The 18379-nt window shown below is 34.0% G+C and overlaps 1 protein-coding gene across 1 annotated transcript; it reads left to right on the forward strand.

Moving 5' to 3' along the window:
* Nucleotides 1-6073: 6073 nt before the first annotated feature.
* On the forward strand, nt 6074-18027 carry LOC126811931 (CAAX prenyl protease 1 homolog). Its single transcript, XM_050537993.2, has 10 exons — nt 6074-6252; nt 8292-8438; nt 9535-9621; nt 10069-10185; nt 11240-11392; nt 12204-12345; nt 13318-13481; nt 14291-14488; nt 14893-15033; nt 15355-18027. The coding sequence occupies exons 1-10, from the start codon at nt 6163-6165 to the stop codon at nt 15571-15573; spliced, it is 1458 nt and encodes a 485-aa protein (XP_050393950.1). The 5' UTR covers nt 6074-6162; the 3' UTR covers nt 15574-18027.
* The last annotated feature ends 352 nt before the right edge of the window (nt 18028-18379 follow it).

An 18379-nucleotide genomic window follows, 5' to 3' on the forward strand; every position in this document is an offset into this window, starting at 1 on the left:
ATAGTCTTGTGAGGGCTCTGGCTGTCGGTGTCCGTGCAACTTTTCATCATAGAAAAATGTATAGCATATGCTCGTCTTCATCCGCCCAGTCGGTGCAGAACAGTAGGACGGTTATACGTCACACAGTGCGCTATGAGAGAAATTTCCCCGGGCAGCAATTGAATTCCAACTGCCAAGTGTTATTTTACATGCACACTTCATTATTGACAAAGGAGTACTACGTCGGAATGTTTTCACTTTTAAAACACAAACGAAAAGTAGATTTACTTGGTTTTCTTTTTTTTCTTTTAAGAGTTTGGTTTTATATTTCAGCAGTAGTCTTTATTCTTACATAACAGGTGGCATAATAATCTGGAACAATTTATAATGGTACTATACGGAGATTTAAGGATCACGTGTATTGAAATAGGTCAATGCCAGATATCGGGTTATGACCCAAAACTAGGTCAGTAAATATGCCAAGAAAACTTTTAGTACATTTCTTGTATTGGTACCGGTACAAGTAAGTGAAATATTGGCAACGACATTTTGTATTGTTACGACAAACTTTTTCAATTTGTCGCCATCCATGTGATTAGAATCTGGCCAGCTTCGGTAACAAGTCTGTGAGCTCACCTTAGCAATACTGGGGCCCCACGAGCTATTACTATTTAATGGATAACGGTTGTTATTCACTATAGTAAAAAATGTCACGCAGTACCACAAATAAATTCGACCTCTTCAAACTGGATCTAAGCCGTTCTTTAGATTATAATCCATCACGAGGGCGGTGATTCAGCGCTCTCAAAAGCGTTCCATTTTTTCAACAGTCGAATGGTTTCCATTTGAATAATTTTAATAAAATAACGGTTCAGCGTGTATGGTCTTAAACTCCATTTTTAAGCTGACATGGGAGAGGGTATGGGGGGTATAAAGAACCAAATATATGATTTACGCTGACAGAAACAATACCGTAGCCATTATTTCCAATGGACTAATCTAGGATAGTGGATGCTTTTGTCAGATTCAAATTTAACTGTTATTTAACTTGATAATAACAACTTCTCCAAACATTTGCATCTTTATTTATTTATTTTTTTAAATTGGGTTCAACCAAAGTATGTCAAAGTATTACACCTTGAAATGATTCGAGAGTACACTCATAGTACAGACGACAACCATCTGTTAACATAGTGTACAGTTTACATCACATCACCTATTTACAACTAATATCAGCGTCACACAATTGTTTTTGCCTATTATTTTGAGATTAATAAACACGTGGATATATTGTTTTAGGAATATTTTTTTCAAATTATTTACGTCATCAGATTATATCTCCTATTTCTTACTGGATGTAATTTGCAGATTTTACAATGAAACAGAGAGTAGCATTAATGATTTTATTGTATAAGCGACATGAAATAGATGACATATTGCAATGGAGTATAATCGTTGACATATTAAGAGAAAATATTAAAATTATCACATTTTCAAAGGCAAAAATGGCCATTTTCGAGATTTTACACTTGTAGATATGACTAATGAGGTCAACTTCCTTACCTGGTTAGTGAATTTGCAAAGGCAAAACGTAGAGAAAAATATAAAGCTAGTATCTCACTGGGCTGTAACAGCTGGCGACCATTGGAAACATAAAATAGTGAGAATATCAGGCCTGTAGCTAGCCCAAAATTGGGGGGGGGGGCAAAGGCTTCTGGGGCGCCGATTGGGCTTCTGGGTACGCCGATGTACATACACTTAGCGGTCCACAGCGGACGGTACCGTGGATACACCTGCCTTCGGAGGGTCTAGGGTGCTCTGCCCGCAGAAAATTTTGGAAAATAGGGTTTGCACTGAAAGTGACGGAAAATTTCAATTGTGAGGTTGAATTTGCGATAATGGCGTATTATGATATGTTGATATGAACATTATAAAACTTTGAAGGAAGGGATACGACTTTAACGTACCTATAATAATTTATGAGAAAAACGAAAAGTTCGGAATCTGGTTAGAGTGCGACTAATCAATCTCAATCGGCATAATGGGCGCCCCGCCAATTATATTATGGGCGCCCATGATCTCGTCTTGGACGGCCACCAATCTCGGCATTATGGGCGCCCCTCCGGGATGGACACCCCACAAATCATGCCGTTTGATCAAGTCGTGGGCGCCCAACCAATCTTACCCAGCTTTATGCATTATGAGCGGCCCGACAATCATATATTGTCATTATAAGGCGCCCCAACTATCATGTCATTATGGGAGCCCTTCCGGGATAAGGCACCCCACAGATCAAGCCGTTTTGGGCGCCCGATCAGTTTTGGTGGTAGTCGTATGGGTCATTATGAGGCGCCTTACCACTTGGGGGTTGGGGGCTCATATATAACGACATGATTGGCGAGGCGCCCAGAAAACCAAGTGACATTGGTTGGGCGCCCCACCAACCTCATCGTGGGCGCCCAACCATTGTCTCTCGGCTTTATGTGGCGCCCATACTGATATGGGCACGTTGGTCGTTGGCTTCGTATTGCGTCCGGCCTGAATATGCGCGAATTAGCGTCAATTTTAATAATAATAATAATATGTACATTTATATAGCGCTAGTACGCCATGCATAGAGGCATGCTCACAGCGCATACAGTTATATTAATTTTATTGACTCTGTTTAAGTCTTGATTTAAAACAAGAAAGAGTTTGAGATGATTTCATGATTTAATGGTCTACTGTTTAGGCGCATTCACTGAGCACAAACTGTATCCGAATGATTTTACCTTCCACCTTGGGCAACACAACTCCTGAAGTCAGTTTGACCGGAGGTTACGCGAGGGAAGATGTATTTGGCATAAGGTCGGATAAGTATTTTGGAGCTAAGCCATTCACACACTGATAAGTCAAGGACAGGATTTTTTTAAATATGGTTCTTTCATTTATTGGCAGCCAATGGAGTGATTTCAGAACATAAGTTATATGAGAGTATTTTGATAAACTAGTAACACTTAGAGCTACAGTATTTTGCACAAGTTGAAGATTTTTTAATATAGGCACTAGATGTTTCAGCTAACAAGCTGTTACAGCAGTCAATCCTTGAGAATACCAAAGAACATACAAGTATAGCAGCTGCTTCCTGGCTAATTAAGAGTCTTATATGGCCAATGTTCCTGGGCTGAAAACGGCATTTTCCACAAATTTCGGTAATATGCTTAGATTGGACCCTAAATTTTTCACAGTGCCTGATGGTGCAATTATTGCATCTCCTACAACCACATCATTTGGACCAAATAATTAAGATACATTGTGTTTTATTGTAATTTAATTTCAACATGTTTCTTGTCATCCAATCTTTAATGTCACATGTACACAATTTGATTTCAGAATAATTAGGGGATGGAATAGTTTTTGAAATGGAGTAATTTGCAATCAGCTGTGTATCATCTGCTAGACCATGTTTATCGATTAGCTGTCCAAAATTCTTAGTATACATCACAAAAAGGACATGTTCAAGGACTGATCCTTGTGGAACTCCACAGTTTAACTGAATCTTGTCGTCTTATTTCATTTTATCTACTAGAACAGATTGGCGTCTATTAGTAAGGTATGAATCAAACCAATTTAATATCATACCATCTAGAGCAAAGTCATATTTAAGCCACCCATGCAGCCTGTCATGATTGATCGTGTTGAAAGCTGCGGATAAGTCCAAGGGGACCAATGTGGAGATACTTCCAGCATCCACAGACATTCTTATATCATTTTTTTCAGTGCTGTGTCCAACACGATATGCTCATTGGAATTCATCCATAAGATCATGATGAATCAGATGGCCCATAAGTTGATATTTTACAGCCTTCTCCAGTATATTAGAAACAAAAGATAAATTGGAGACAGGGTGGTAGTTTGATAGAGAGGAAACATCACGATCAGGTTCCTTTAAAAGAGGCTTAACAACTGTTTCTTTGAGACTTTGGGGAACAACGCCACATTCCAAGCTTTTATTAATGATACACGTAATGACTGGGAGAAGCACACTCACGTAATCCAGGAGGAATTTAGTTGGAACAAGGTCTAACTCACAAGTTATAGTGGGAGTTCACGTTCTATGACGTCAGGTACCAAGCAAGCGACATTTGACCCGATTACGTCAGTCATTCGATTAACCATGCAATTAGCGACCGCCATATATTTTTTATCTACTTTTGCTTTGTTTTGATTTCTATTGCCGCTAATCATTCTGCAAACCCCGACACCGGAATCTGCCGAGGTTTGCCGAGTGTGCCGCTAATGTCTACCCACAGTTCCGCGCAAAAAAGGTCAAACGCTCGATTCGACAGACCATTTGATTGGCTGACCCCCAATTTCAAGCAGAGCACGAGTTAAATTACAACGCTTCCAGATCACTGATATATTATCATATCGATCAGTGTTCCAGATCCAAATGTAGTAAAGACAAGTAAAATCGAAATGTTGAACTATAAAAACGAAAATTGGATCTGTGTTTTAATCAGATTGCGTGAGAGTAAGCATTATGCATTTTCAACCATCTAATATAATCAAAACGGGTGGGTCTGTTGGCTCTCTCGAGACTTTTCTTTTCAGTAGAGATTTTATGCTCCTAAGAACAGCCACTTTCAGAGCTTAATATGTCCGTAAATATTGTAATTAATTCCATTTTTAAAAGGGCGTGTGGCTCTATTTTTTGGAATCTTGAAATAGACAAGAGAGAGAGAGAGAGAGAGAGAGAGAGAGAGAGAAACAAACTAGGTCATTTAGGGACTAACACATGGTTCGATTTTATTTCAACAATTCGCTTGCGCGTATAGGGGTCTTTAGCATGAGTGGGGGGGAGGAGGGCCCGGAGAAAACCCACGAGGTTGGTTAGGCGACTCTACTGAGGAGTCGGGTCGCGTGTACGTCTCTCTCTCTCTCTCTCTCTCTCTCTCTCCCTTAAAGGCTCAATACCACTCTTGTTGTAACAGAATAATATGTCCCAATTTTTATTCTGGTCAACAAATTGTACTATTTTACAGTATTCCAATTAATTGATGATACAAATTTCATCTTAACACACCTAATTTAAAAAAATTGGAAAAATTCAACTAAATCATTTGAAAAGCCTAACGTAAACCTTTTCAAATGTGACTTGGATTTAAAAATATTTTCGAACCCTCTGGACAAGTAAAATAGGATGTAATGGATAATTTACACAACTGGTAGGACACTTAAACATCTAATACTTAGCATAAGGCTAATATTTATTTACTGGAGCTGTCAGGCCATCAAGAGTGTTATTGTCCCTTTAAGGAGGTGCCATTTTAAGGGAACTGTTAAATAAGGGAGGCAACTACATTTAGTTGACCACCTGAAAATGTCGTTTTATTTATTTTACTTCTATAGTATTAATATTAATGCAAAATATAAGTAAATACAATTGTCTTGTGGGCGAATTCCGATTTTCTCAAAATGAATTCCGGTGGTTTGAAGTAATTTATTATTAATGCAACTATTTGTAAATAGGAAGGTCTTAAGTTCCAATCCGATATTTTGACAGTGAACTCCGGTGTTTATATGTTTTCAAAGTGAATTCCGGTGATTTTCTTTGTTTTAAAGTAATTTATTATTTGAAAGTGAATTCCGGTGTTTATATGTTTTCTAAGTGAATTCCGGTGATTGTAGGTGATTTATATTGATGCAAAATATTAGTGAAATCCGGTGTTTATATGTTTTCGAAGTGAATTTCGGGATTTTCAGTGTTTCTAAGTAATGCAAAATATAAATAAATAGTTCGAAGCTCTTGCGGGCGAATTCTGATATCTTCGAAGTGATTTCCAGTGAATTCCGGTGTTAGTAAGTATATTCTGGTGTTTATAAGTTAATTTCGGCGGTGATTAGTTGTTTTGCCGACAACTAAAATATTGTGACAATTATTATTATTCATAAATTTCGGTCCTAATAAAAAGTTTTTTGGGAGTATATTTCATTGTTTGGCAATCTGTAGGCCTATTTTATCTTTTAATTTTCTTCTTTTTTTTTTCTTTTTCCGTTTTACATTTTTACTACTGGTAAATCGAGCAATAATAAACATAGTTATCTGCCCCTGTTGATAACTCTGCAGGCGAGCGTGGAAGTGCAAAAATTGTTTTATCATCATTTATAATCACATATTTTGTTTATTACCATATTGACATAATGGAAATTAGTGATGTTGAAATATTTCGATCGGTATTAGTTTTTCTATGGATCGTTTATGGATGGGAGACGTATTTATCTTATCGACAGGTAACCACTTCTGTTAAACTGCCCGTCAATGTCTCAACAGCAGTCTGCAATGCCTGAAAACTCGCAAGACCTCACCGGCTCAGTCGGGCAATACGTAGTCGTAGCCACCTAATGTTTAAGCCATGGAATGCTGAAAAGGAAATGGGATTTAATATCCTGCATTTGTGTACCAACCGAGCTAATGAAGACGGACAAACACAATATCCTCCGAATCTCCTGAATTCCTAGTTCAGCTCTGAACGTAGGTCTCATTTCACTCGGCCTGTACCGTACGCAGGAACTCTTCTAATAGTTCTATTGAATCCTTGTCGAAACTGAGATCTGCCCCAGTCAATCTTACTGGGCAACTTTTTACTGCTAAACGTCGCGTGTCAGTCCCCGTGCCTGCCTGAACAATATAAATGAACACCTTAGTGAGAAAATAAGACCTTGCTTACCTCGATAGAACCAGTACGAGCAAAACAACACGCTGTTAAAAAATACTTAAAGATACATTATGGGAGATTAGATAACGAGTTGGCAGTTCTCACTATAATAGTTAAAAACTACATAATGTAAAGGCAACTTGCTGAAAATTTCAGTCAAATTGATCCACTATGTCACAAGAACCAAGCGGATGAAAGTTCCGCTTAGCCTCGATCATCATTACTGAAGCCGATATGACAGAACTAATAGTCTTGATTATCCATTTAATTGTTAATCACGAAGGAAAGTTTTGCAGCAAATTGGACTGCAATCCAACAAATATCGCAGGCAAGCCTTGACATCGAGAGCTGATTATGGTCTGGATAAGTTAATTAATGTCTAATTAATGGTTTTTATAACATTTCAGGCCTAAAGAAAGACCTGCAATAGGCCGATTTTGCTCTTGCATAATGTATGTTTAACTTTGGTTATTATAAACTTACCTGTGTGTTTGAAATCAACTCCCGTTAATTAAAATCCATTGCACAATTTAATATCCCAACGAATAAAAAAGTTATCTCTTGAAAAATTGAATTCTCACAAACTTTTGACATGGAGAAATACCAAAATGGAAGCTGATTACGTCACTCTTCGGGAGAGATCATTTTGTATAAAGGGGTTACAAGATGTCACGGTTTGTGGTACTTTTACGACAATTCAAGTTTTGTGTAATCCCGGCTCGGCATTGAGTTTGGGCGTTCACACACATAACTGCCCGTATTCCTTTATTTTGTTACTATCTTTAACATTCTAGTAAAATCTCTGCAAAGATTATAGCTTTTACCTTTTGAAATATTTTGTTTAATCATATTTTTTATTAGAGTCGGGCGAATGAATTTTCTTTTGAACACAAATACGACACAAAAACAATGACATTCGTTTTACGGGTCTTAAATTTTACCCATGAATATCTTTAATCTGATATATACATGATTAACGTACATGTACAGGGTATTTAAAATTATGGGGCTATATGCATGTTCCTGAAGCAACGACTATGAGTTTTACAACATCTGATAAGGTGTATGTAGTTAAAGCGAGATTAAGCCTTCTATTGAAAGTAGGGGGCTATGGTGTGATTTAAGTATTATTTACAATAAATTAAAAAAAAAAATAATTGATAAAGAATATATATTGCACCATATCACAATACAGTCAAAACTGTCTTCAGTTGATATTTTTTGTTGCCCAAACTCAAACGATCGAAATGAGAAAGCTTTGTTGTGATTGCAACACGTGGTTGTCAAAATCTCTGTCATACCCCGCAACAGATTCAATGGTTTCGTCCAACACGGGAGAAAAGCCATATGTTGTCTTGAACTCAGTCAAAAATACAAGAAAATACGTCAATTTTTTCAAAAGAGAACTTTTTTATTCTTTGGGATATTAAATTGTGCAATGGATTTTATTTAACAGGAGTTGATTTCAAACACACAGGTTAGTTTACAATAACCAAAGATAAGTAGTTTGATCATAATCATAATCGAAGAAATCCGTTTAAAATTTACGATGGTTCAGACAATAGACCCCTTTTTCTGTAGCCAATAATTTACCATACTTTATTTTTGTTTTAGAGAAAGATTTACAGAACAGCAACAGTTGTACCTAATGAATTAGAGAAAGTCTTAGACCAAGAAACATTTGAAAAAGCCAGATTGTATGGGTTAGATAAGAGTAATTTTGGGTTTTGGTCGAACTTGTATTCACAGATTGAGTCTACTGTAAGTGTGATAATAGATAAGAAAGTCAGTGTCCTATATTTAGCTGTCAAAATTGAACTAAGTCTTGGCATCTCATCACTAGCAAGGTCAGGCTCAAATTTTGGCATTATCAAACTAATGCCCAATACAACTGGTGTCATTATGTCAGACACAGAAATTCATATTTTCCAGAGATTCATTGATATTTTTAAAGCATGTCAGATAAATTCACAGAGCATTCCATGATACATATCCCATCAAGTCAACTGCCCAGAGGGCTTACACTGTCACAGCTGTTCATATATGTTGATCTGTTGAATGTAGTTTTGACTTGTACAAAAAATGTTGCATTGTGAAATCAATAGGAACCAATATAAACTTGTAAAGACCATAAAGTTAAACAACATTGATTTGAAGAATTAAGTAAAATAATATGCTTTCCAAATAAGGGTTTGGATTGTGAATTGTCTTAACCTCCTTATTTAAGCTTTTATCTGTCAGTTTGGTGTTTTAATTTTTTTTTTTTGTGTGTACTGTAAAGAAAGAACTTATAAGTATCTAAAAAGATACAAAAGTATATATTTTGTAAACCATTGAACATACAAGATTCAAGTTTAAGCAGAGCTATATGTAAATTATTGAACAGAGTTGATGTGATGTGTTAATTTCATTAGAGATGGGACAAGATTAAATTTTTGTTCTGAAAGGTTAAGTGGAAGTCAGCTTGTTTACTTATGTTAATTTGGTTTAATTTTTGACTTGCTGTGTTGATAGTGGAACACAAATAGAAAATCTCCTACGAGTCAATTTTGATATCAAAAAATATCAACACAAGGTGATATTTAATGTAAAAAAACAAAACAAAAGATGAGTAGAAGATTTCATTTATTAGTAGCATATGAAAGTAATCACTCAAGCGATATCTACTGTAGAATTGAGTGATAAAATTGGTTATCTATAGAAAGAACATTTTTAATGTTAAAAATTGTTATTTTTTTTAATACTACTCTGTACTATGATTTGTTTGAGTCGGAGGTTAAACCGCATTTCATTTCATGATTTGATTGTGTTCTCTTGTAAAATGATCTCAAAACATATTTTAATTTCAATAATTTAGTTTATATTATTAATTGGTGGACTACCTTGGCTGTGGACGAAATCTGGTAAAATTTTGGCAAGATATGATTATGGTCCAGAATATGAGGTAAGTAAAGTATATGACTAATCAATTTAAACTGTACATTTGAAAAGAACAAATAACTTCTATGTTTTTAACAATTATGTGGTTTTGAATCCTGTAATATTTTTGGATTGGAATTTGGGTACCAGTATTATTTTCTGTGGATGTAGTATGTACATAACACATACATTTGTATAACTGTAAGAGTTTGGAAAAGAATAGACTGTATGATTTGTCATAATCCGGCAGGACAGATATTTCATGAACATTGGGTTTTATATGTAAACTTTTTACAACATGGAATGACCAAAATCGAAAGACGTGTGTGTTATTAACCAAAAAGATCTTTAATTATGTACTGCTGTAGAATTTGAAACCAGCTTAGGACCAGTTATAGTCCAAATAACAACCAGTTCTATAAAGAAGATAACATCTCATGTTTTGTAATTAATTTATTGCTTGATTTTGCAGATTACTCAATCAATAGTATTTACATTACTAGCAACTTTATTTTCTGTTGTGACATCATTACCCTGGTCCCTGTATAGTACATTTGTTATAGAAGAAAAACATGGCTTTAACAAACAGGTAATTATACTACAGCTATATAAATATATCCCTAAGGGTGGGTAATATCTCTCTGCCTTCATCCATGGGTCACTTTTACATGTATTTCCTGAGGGGCATTTCCGTGGCTGAATGGTTTAACATGTGCATGTCAGATAAAGATGTCTGTCATTGAGTCAAGTGGCAGAGTTTAAATTCCCCGCTTGTATGTGACAAGGAGTAAGGTCGCCTATCCAACCTTATGGGTTATCTCCAAGTCCTCCATTTTCCTCCCTCAGCTAAAGACCCCTGCATGCAAGCAAATTACTGAAATGAAATTGAACTTTATGTTAGTCTCAAAATGACTTTCTCTCTTTTGTTTGGGGTGTATAAATCTGTTAACGAAAAGAGATAATTTAACAACCCTTTTTTTTGACACATTAAGTGTTTTTTTCTCTGGAAATTCTTCATTTTCCCTGGAAACTATTTGAATTTAGAATTTCTTGATATTTCATGCCTATAAATAATCAATTTTTGAATGCATGCTAATTAATAGCTGAATACAGGGTTATGTGCATATGTGTATTTCAACACGTTTTACCTACAACATGCATTAGTGAAATTCTTGTGTACAATGTAAAAATATTTTACTGTAATGAAGTCAAATTAGTAACATACCAACTATCTATCTATGTAGAATATATTTAACTCCCAAGATTGCCACAAGGTTAAAACTCCATACTAAAAGTATGTTAAAGAGAGGGTGGGGGAAGAATTCCTGTTACAACGCAGGAAAGAATGGATCCTGATGATATCGTTGGGTAGGATGGATGAAAAGTTAATCAAGGGCTTTCTGGATTAAATCTTTATACCGTGGTTGGATACAGTTCTTATCACGCTTGTTGCCACCTTTATGTACAAATTAATTTCATATACATGTCTTTTTTTCTCTGAGATCTGACAAAATGTCATTTGGTATGTGCTGTGAAGTGAATTCCCCCCAGAATTTTGTACAAGAGAAAATGCTTCTTTTACATTTTAATTAGGTTCAGAAACCTCAGTTAATGGAATTTATTTTCCAATTTACTTATTCCAGACATTGGGATTTTTCTTCAAAGACCAGATAAAGAAGATTGTTGTTATGCAGTGTATAGCTTTACCAATTACAGCCTCATTATTATATATTATTAAAATTGGAGGAGATTATTTCTTTATATATGTGTGGCTGTTTACCCTAGTTATGTCACTGGTATGTAAAAACACATGTTTACATCTATTTAATATTGGTGATAAAGCCACTGATGGTTATTTCCATTGATCACATTTTTCCCGGCTTTATCCACACTAAAATCTATTTCCATACAGAAAACTAAATCAAGATATCCACACAAGATAATCTCTCGGCTTGAATTCAATCAGCTTAAAATATTTTAGCAGAGATTATAGATGGTATTGGCTTGTTTTAACAATATCCTGTTTATATCGTTGACAGAGGATGATGAATGTTGACAAATTTTCAATTCTTCTTAATATCTTGGTAAACGGAACAACATTTAACCTTATTCCATTTAGAGATTCAACTTTCACAATATTGTAATTTACAAGAGATTAAAAATCCCTCAAGTGTGTGTGAAATAGCTTTATTTAATGTCTGCTTCCACAGAAGTGATATCACAGAAAAAACCCTCAAATGACAATCAGGGACTTTAAATAGGTTACTGTGTGTTTCAAAATATATTGGTACAAGTAATTGAAACAGAAATCCAATTATATATGATATCTTAAGGAGTATATTGTGTCACCTTTTCTAGAATGTTTTTTATTTTGAATTTATAAGGATTGCAACTATGTAGATATCAACTCTTGTCATTTATATTTTATTGCAGTGACAATCTATGCTGATTATATAGCACCACTATTTGATATATTTATTGCAGTGACAATCTATGCTGATTATATAGCACCACTGTTTGATAGATTTATATTTTATCACAGTTATTAGTGACAATCTATGCTGATTATATAGCACCACTGTTTGATAAATTTATATTTTATTACAGTTATTAGTGACAATCTATGCTGATTATATAGCACCACTGTTTGATAAATTTACACCTTTACCTGATGGAGAATTACGAAGGAATATCGAAAAGTTAGCTGAAAGTATAAACTTCCCTTTAAAGAAACTTTACGTTGTTGATGGTATGTATTAATCAGATTGAGAGAAATTAACTAAGGCCAGAAAACCAAATAAGGCCATGTCAAAATATACTTTTTAGAAAAACAAATTAATACCCCAAAATGTCTAAATTTACATTTAAAGCAATTATCTTTTATGACCCATGGTTGTCACTGAAAAATCCTATTATATTAATCAGTAAAGTGTTGGTCCCAAACTAACCAAACTGATGAGGAAACATGAGATTATAACAATTTGTTAGAACAGTAAAAGATTAATATTAATCTTAGCAAGTTTTTTTTCACATACCCTGCTTTAAAATCTGATTAAGACACAGATCCTATTTCCATTTGGGGTTTTTCATAGAACAAATTTCATTGAATTTGTCTTTACAAAAGTTGGATCAGGAAGAATTTTCAAATAACCTGTTTAGAGTGGTAGATTATTCAGTGAAATGGCTTGTTTAATCGTGCTTTACTCTAGTGTTGGAGGGAATTGTGGGAAACATCTTTTAAACAGAACACCGTAATGAAACTACTCATATTAAACCAAACTTTCTCATCATTGATAAAAGTTTTATTTGAGATATGAACCACAAGCTCAACTTCTTGTATTAAGATATTGAGGGGGCATTATGGGAGATTAGATAAAGAATTGACAGTTCTCACTATCACTATAATAGTTAAAAACAAATAGATACAATACGCTGAAAATTTCAGTTAAATTGCTCCATTCTGAACCGAGATATTAGCGATTCAATTTTAGGCCTATCATCGATCATCATTACTAAAGTCGGTACAATAAAAAACAATGTCTCGATTATCCATTTTTACGATTTCCAAAAATCGCATGCTAACGATGGCATCGAGAGTTGATTAAGGTCTGGATAAGTTAATTAATGTCTAATTAATAATTTAGATAACATTTCAGGCATAAAGAAAGACCTGCAACAGATTTAGCTCTTGCATAATGTATGTATAATTTTCTTATTCCAGGTTCGAAGAGATCTTCTCACAGTAATGCTTATTTTTATGGATTTTTTAAGAATAAAAGAATTGTATTATTTGATACTTTGTTAGAAGATTTCACTCTTCCTGATGATGATAAGAAAACAGATGAAACAGAAAAGAAAGAAACAGATGATAGTATTAAAGAAGAGGTATGAATAGTAAACCACAATCAATCTCTGACAAAACCTAAAAGAGGGGGTTTAAACAATGAGATTTGTCTGTGAGATTGTCTCATGAATCTGTGATGCCATTTGTCGAATCCGTAGACGAATTTCTTCTTGTTTTCTTATTCAAGCATGTTCTATTTCATAAGGCTAGTCTCTCGCTACATCCAGTTAGCTCCTTATAGCACCAGGAGGGAGTTGGGTGGTCGAGTGGCCTAAGACGTTATCTTTCGATCATAATATCTGTTATTGAGTCAAGTGGTGTGGTTTCGTTTCAAAGCTTCTATGTGAAAAGGCGTGGAGGTCACGCTTAACTTTGTGGGTTTTCTCTGTGTCTTCACTGAAATAAAATTGTACTGTATGTTAGTCTGGTTTATGTTGAGTGGATATTAAACCACATTTCTTTCTCGCTCTCTAGTAATAGCACCATTTAATACCTATTTAGCCTTGGTAGCCTTACCGTTGATGGCCAAAACCTTGGTCTACCATAACAATGTTTGCCTTCTGCTATGTTTTTGTATCATTTAGAGTGTTGTTATCAATCTGTGATTATTACTTTAATCAAGCAATTTGATAATTACAATAAGCATTAATAATATTTAACAAGTTCTTAGAATTTTAAAGATACTCATTCACATTATTGGTAGTTAAATCAACATCTTTATTTCATAGAATTTATCTAGAACACTAGTTTGAACAAATGTCCATACATTATTGTGATATACATTTAATGGCTGATCGAATTATGAATTCATTGTATTAAAAGAAAATGATAAATAATATTCTGTTGATAGTCAGAAGATAAAGCCAAGGGAGATGAAGTTACAGAGAAATCAGAAGATGATAAAACAACAAAAGATGATGAAGAGAAGACGGAAGCTAAAGATAGGAAGAAAGTTGGTTGTAATAATGAAGAAGTTTTGGCTGTTTTATCTCATGAATTAGGACATTGGAAACTAAATCATGTTCTTAAAAATCTTGTTATTAGCCAGGTAAATTGATCTTTTCTGAATATTTGAAGCATATTCATGTAAAGAGTTTTTAAAAAATTAATTTTTTTCCCTCTTTAACGCTTTGGTTGCTGAGATTGCCCCAAACTGCTCAAGTAACATAAGTAGCTGGGGCTCCCCCAAGTACTAGTATTCAGTCTTACGATACAGAGACTCTGGAGAACTGAAACAATAGCTTCAGACTGTACAGGCATATATCGATATGAATTATATCACTTATTTCATTTTTTTTCCCAGAAACTAGGGTAGTGATTATTTACATGAACCAAGTGTTCATTGTAAATAAAACATCAGAAAACATACTGATGCAATTTATATGACAATTTGAAATAAATTCATAATGTAAAAATCTCATATGAAACATAATCTTGCAATTTTCTTTTCAGGTGAATACATTTCTATGTTTTATGATGTTTGCTATGTTAATCAATCGTAAAGAACTGTTTACAGCTTTTGGCTTTAATACACAACCAACATTGATTGGTCTACTAATCATATTCCAGTTTGTTTTCTCACCTTATAATGAGGTAGGTTTTTATAACATTCATTTTGCTATTTATCTGCTTTTAAGGTGAACATATAGTTCCTGTTTCTCATGCAGCTGTAAGCATTTTACAGCTTTTAATGTGCAAATTAAGAAACTTGAAACTTAACTTGAATTATTTCAACAAATTTGTTCCAACATACTTTAAATGTTCCTTGGGTCCATAGGACTGGGTCAGAAATGCACTGATAAATCATTTGGTTTGTCCCAGAAAAACAATTTGAATTACAATTTTCAAATATTTATGTTAGCACTACTCTACTGGATTCACAAAAATATCAAAACATTTTTTTTTTCTTTTCAGATTTTGTCATTCTGTATGACAGCTTTAAGTAGGAAATTTGAATTTCAAGCAGATGCTTTTGCCAAGAAATTACAGAGAGCTACAGCTCTGCGATCAGCATTGATTAAACTGAATAAAGACAACTTGGGATTTCCTATATCAGACTGGTTATTCTCAACATGGCATTATTCCCATCCACCATTAATAGAACGTCTTAATGCTTTAGAAAAAACAGAATAAACATGACATTATTACTAAGATCTCAACGACTGGTAGTCTATATGTCGTGCTGTATTACCTGACTTTGTTATCAAAAATTTTGCAAGTTGAAAGATGTGTCAGTAGTCTGGATGTATTGAATAATTGCAATAACAGATAACTGATCATTGCTATCATCAGTCATCATTCAGTTAACATATTGTACAACAAAGTCAGGTAACTCAAGTTACAGAATAAGATGTATGTCACAAGCCTTAATATTGCGAAATGGCCTAATCTTTTAAAGTCGCTGATTGTCATTTTAGGGATATTTTGACCTTTGCAAACTTGTATAAATTGAATCACTAAGAGGAATATCAGTGAAAAAATATTCAATTCTGTTCTGTGTTTACAAAGATATAATAAATTGAAAATTGGTCAAAATTTGGCACCCTCTAGAGATGGGATAACATAAAGTCTAGGGCAGACGAGCGTATTTTCTCACCCAATTGTGCCGATTATAAAAATTGTTCTAAAAAATCGCCTGTGTGCCGTTCACGGCAACAATTATTCTGCTTGGTGAACCATTCACCCGCTCATCTGTCCATGTTCAGCATACATTGTTGAGCCAATCGGAGACATCATTGAGATCACATGATATCGACGTAATTTACTCGTGGAGTGGGCCACGCTCTCCAGACGATCGCTACATCTAGCCGTTCATGATCGTTCATAAAAAAAATTGCTGCTGAATTTAAATCAGTGCGATCAGGCAAAAAAATATGCTTGTCTGTCCCAGGCTTAATATGGTCAAAACAAGCCAAATAACCTTCGCTAAAATATTTTGATTGGCCTCTTTTTCAATCAGACTGAATTCAAGCAGGGGGTTATCTACCATTGATATTTGGATTTTCTTTCCTTTATTAAATGATAGATTATTGATTGTAGTGTGGATTAAGCTGTGAAAAATTAGATATTGTCCGAAAAAATTGCAAATGATGATGAGCAGCTTTAATTACAATTTGAATGATGTTAAATATACTGTTTGAATACATGAAAACAATAGGTGGTTGAATTTTTTTTAATAATATATATGTTAAATAATGTTAAACAATGTCTTGCTTTCTGTGCATTGAGAATTTGAAGTGAAATTTTATTTATAAAGTAATAATGATTACAGCATATATTATCCCCATAGCTACTATATGACAGATATGGTATGCTAATGCAGAACTCAGTCTCTCAGATGTTATGTAATTGCTTGAGGTAGTGAAGAAATGATCATCTAAACCAGAGAAACTAGTCTATAAAATCTAAAATATGAATCTGTCCATCACTATTACATGGGTCAACGGTTGGATGATTTCAGAAGTGAAAATTAAAATGAAATGTATACAATTTTCCTTGTTTTTTTTGTAAGTACATGTATATTTATATGTATGTACAATTATATTCATTTGTAATTCATATCTTTATCATGGTGATAGAAGAGCAGAGACCCATTTTTCCATTCATAAATATTAAGGACAATCTGCTTTCATTGATGGTATTTCTGTACTGGTATCACGCCTTCAGATTCAGACAATTGTTATTATGATATAAACAAATAGTATTGGAATAATTATGTAATCTATGCATTCAAAATTTACAAAATTTAAGCCAGCTTAGTGTGACATTAATCCTAATAGTTTTAAATAAATAGACATTGTTTGTCATAATAATCAGTTGATTGATTGAAATAAATCCTGTTTTAAATATTATACAGTAAGACCTACCTGCATAAATGTATATTGTGATTGTAAAATAAATGACTAATAATATAATTCATTTGAAGTCATTCCATTTCACACTTCAGTTTCTTTTGTCCACAATTGACAGAGGAGAAAATCAGATGTAACAAGTACAAATAGTAGTGTAGTTTGAAATAGGAGTGGTGCCTAATGTTCATTTTAGATCATAAGGTCAGTCATTGAGTCAATTGGTGTGGTTTGATCACGCATTTTGTACCTGATAATGAGTAGGCTCGTCTGCCTGACATCATGGATTTTCTCTGGTTCCTTCCACTGCTAAAGACTTCCTACATGCAAGTGAATCATTGAAATAAAATTGTACTATGTTAGTCCTTAAATAACCTAGTTTTGTTGAGTGGACATTAAACCCCATTTGAAATGCCCTACTCACTAATTATCATTATTGTTGCATGTATGCAGTTCAAATCGAGTGTATTTTAAGGGCATTATATATATTTTCTACTTCTGATTCTAATTACAAGTAAGCTACAGTGAATCAAAACCCATTTCCGCTTGTGTTTCTTGTTGACATTCATTTAGAAGTATAAATATGCACACCATCATTTTATTTATTTTATTATAAATGTCAAGTGGCTTTATTGTAAATTTCATTGTATATGTTATATTAAATATGATTTTATAAAGAAACTATTGTTGATAGATCAGGTTATAAAATCATGTTTTGAAATACAGTTTTATAATGTTATGATTTTATTATCTTCTTATTATAACACATTAGTTGACACTGTTTCTTGAAGGCATTACTGCACTTTTTAACTCCAGGAATAGTGGCTACAAATTACCCTTTTCATCCTCCAATACCTGCCCTACACTGGACTAGACTCTCAATCACAACAGGCTCTTCTGGCAAGTTTCTAAGAAAACATTTGTCTGCGATGTTAACCCTCACTAACAAAATAATGGCCTAGTTTAATTCTGGGCACACAAGAGCAAATCATAGGACCACTTCAATGTACATGAGCAGTACAAGTATTATTAGAATATCCCTTACTGGGAAATTAGTCCAAATTTTTATCCATCAGAATAAACTTCAAAAT

Source organism: Patella vulgata, chromosome 2 (assembly GCF_932274485.2).
Source record: "Patella vulgata chromosome 2, xgPatVulg1.2, whole genome shotgun sequence".
NCBI classification, from domain to species: Eukaryota; Metazoa; Mollusca; class Gastropoda; family Patellidae; genus Patella; species Patella vulgata.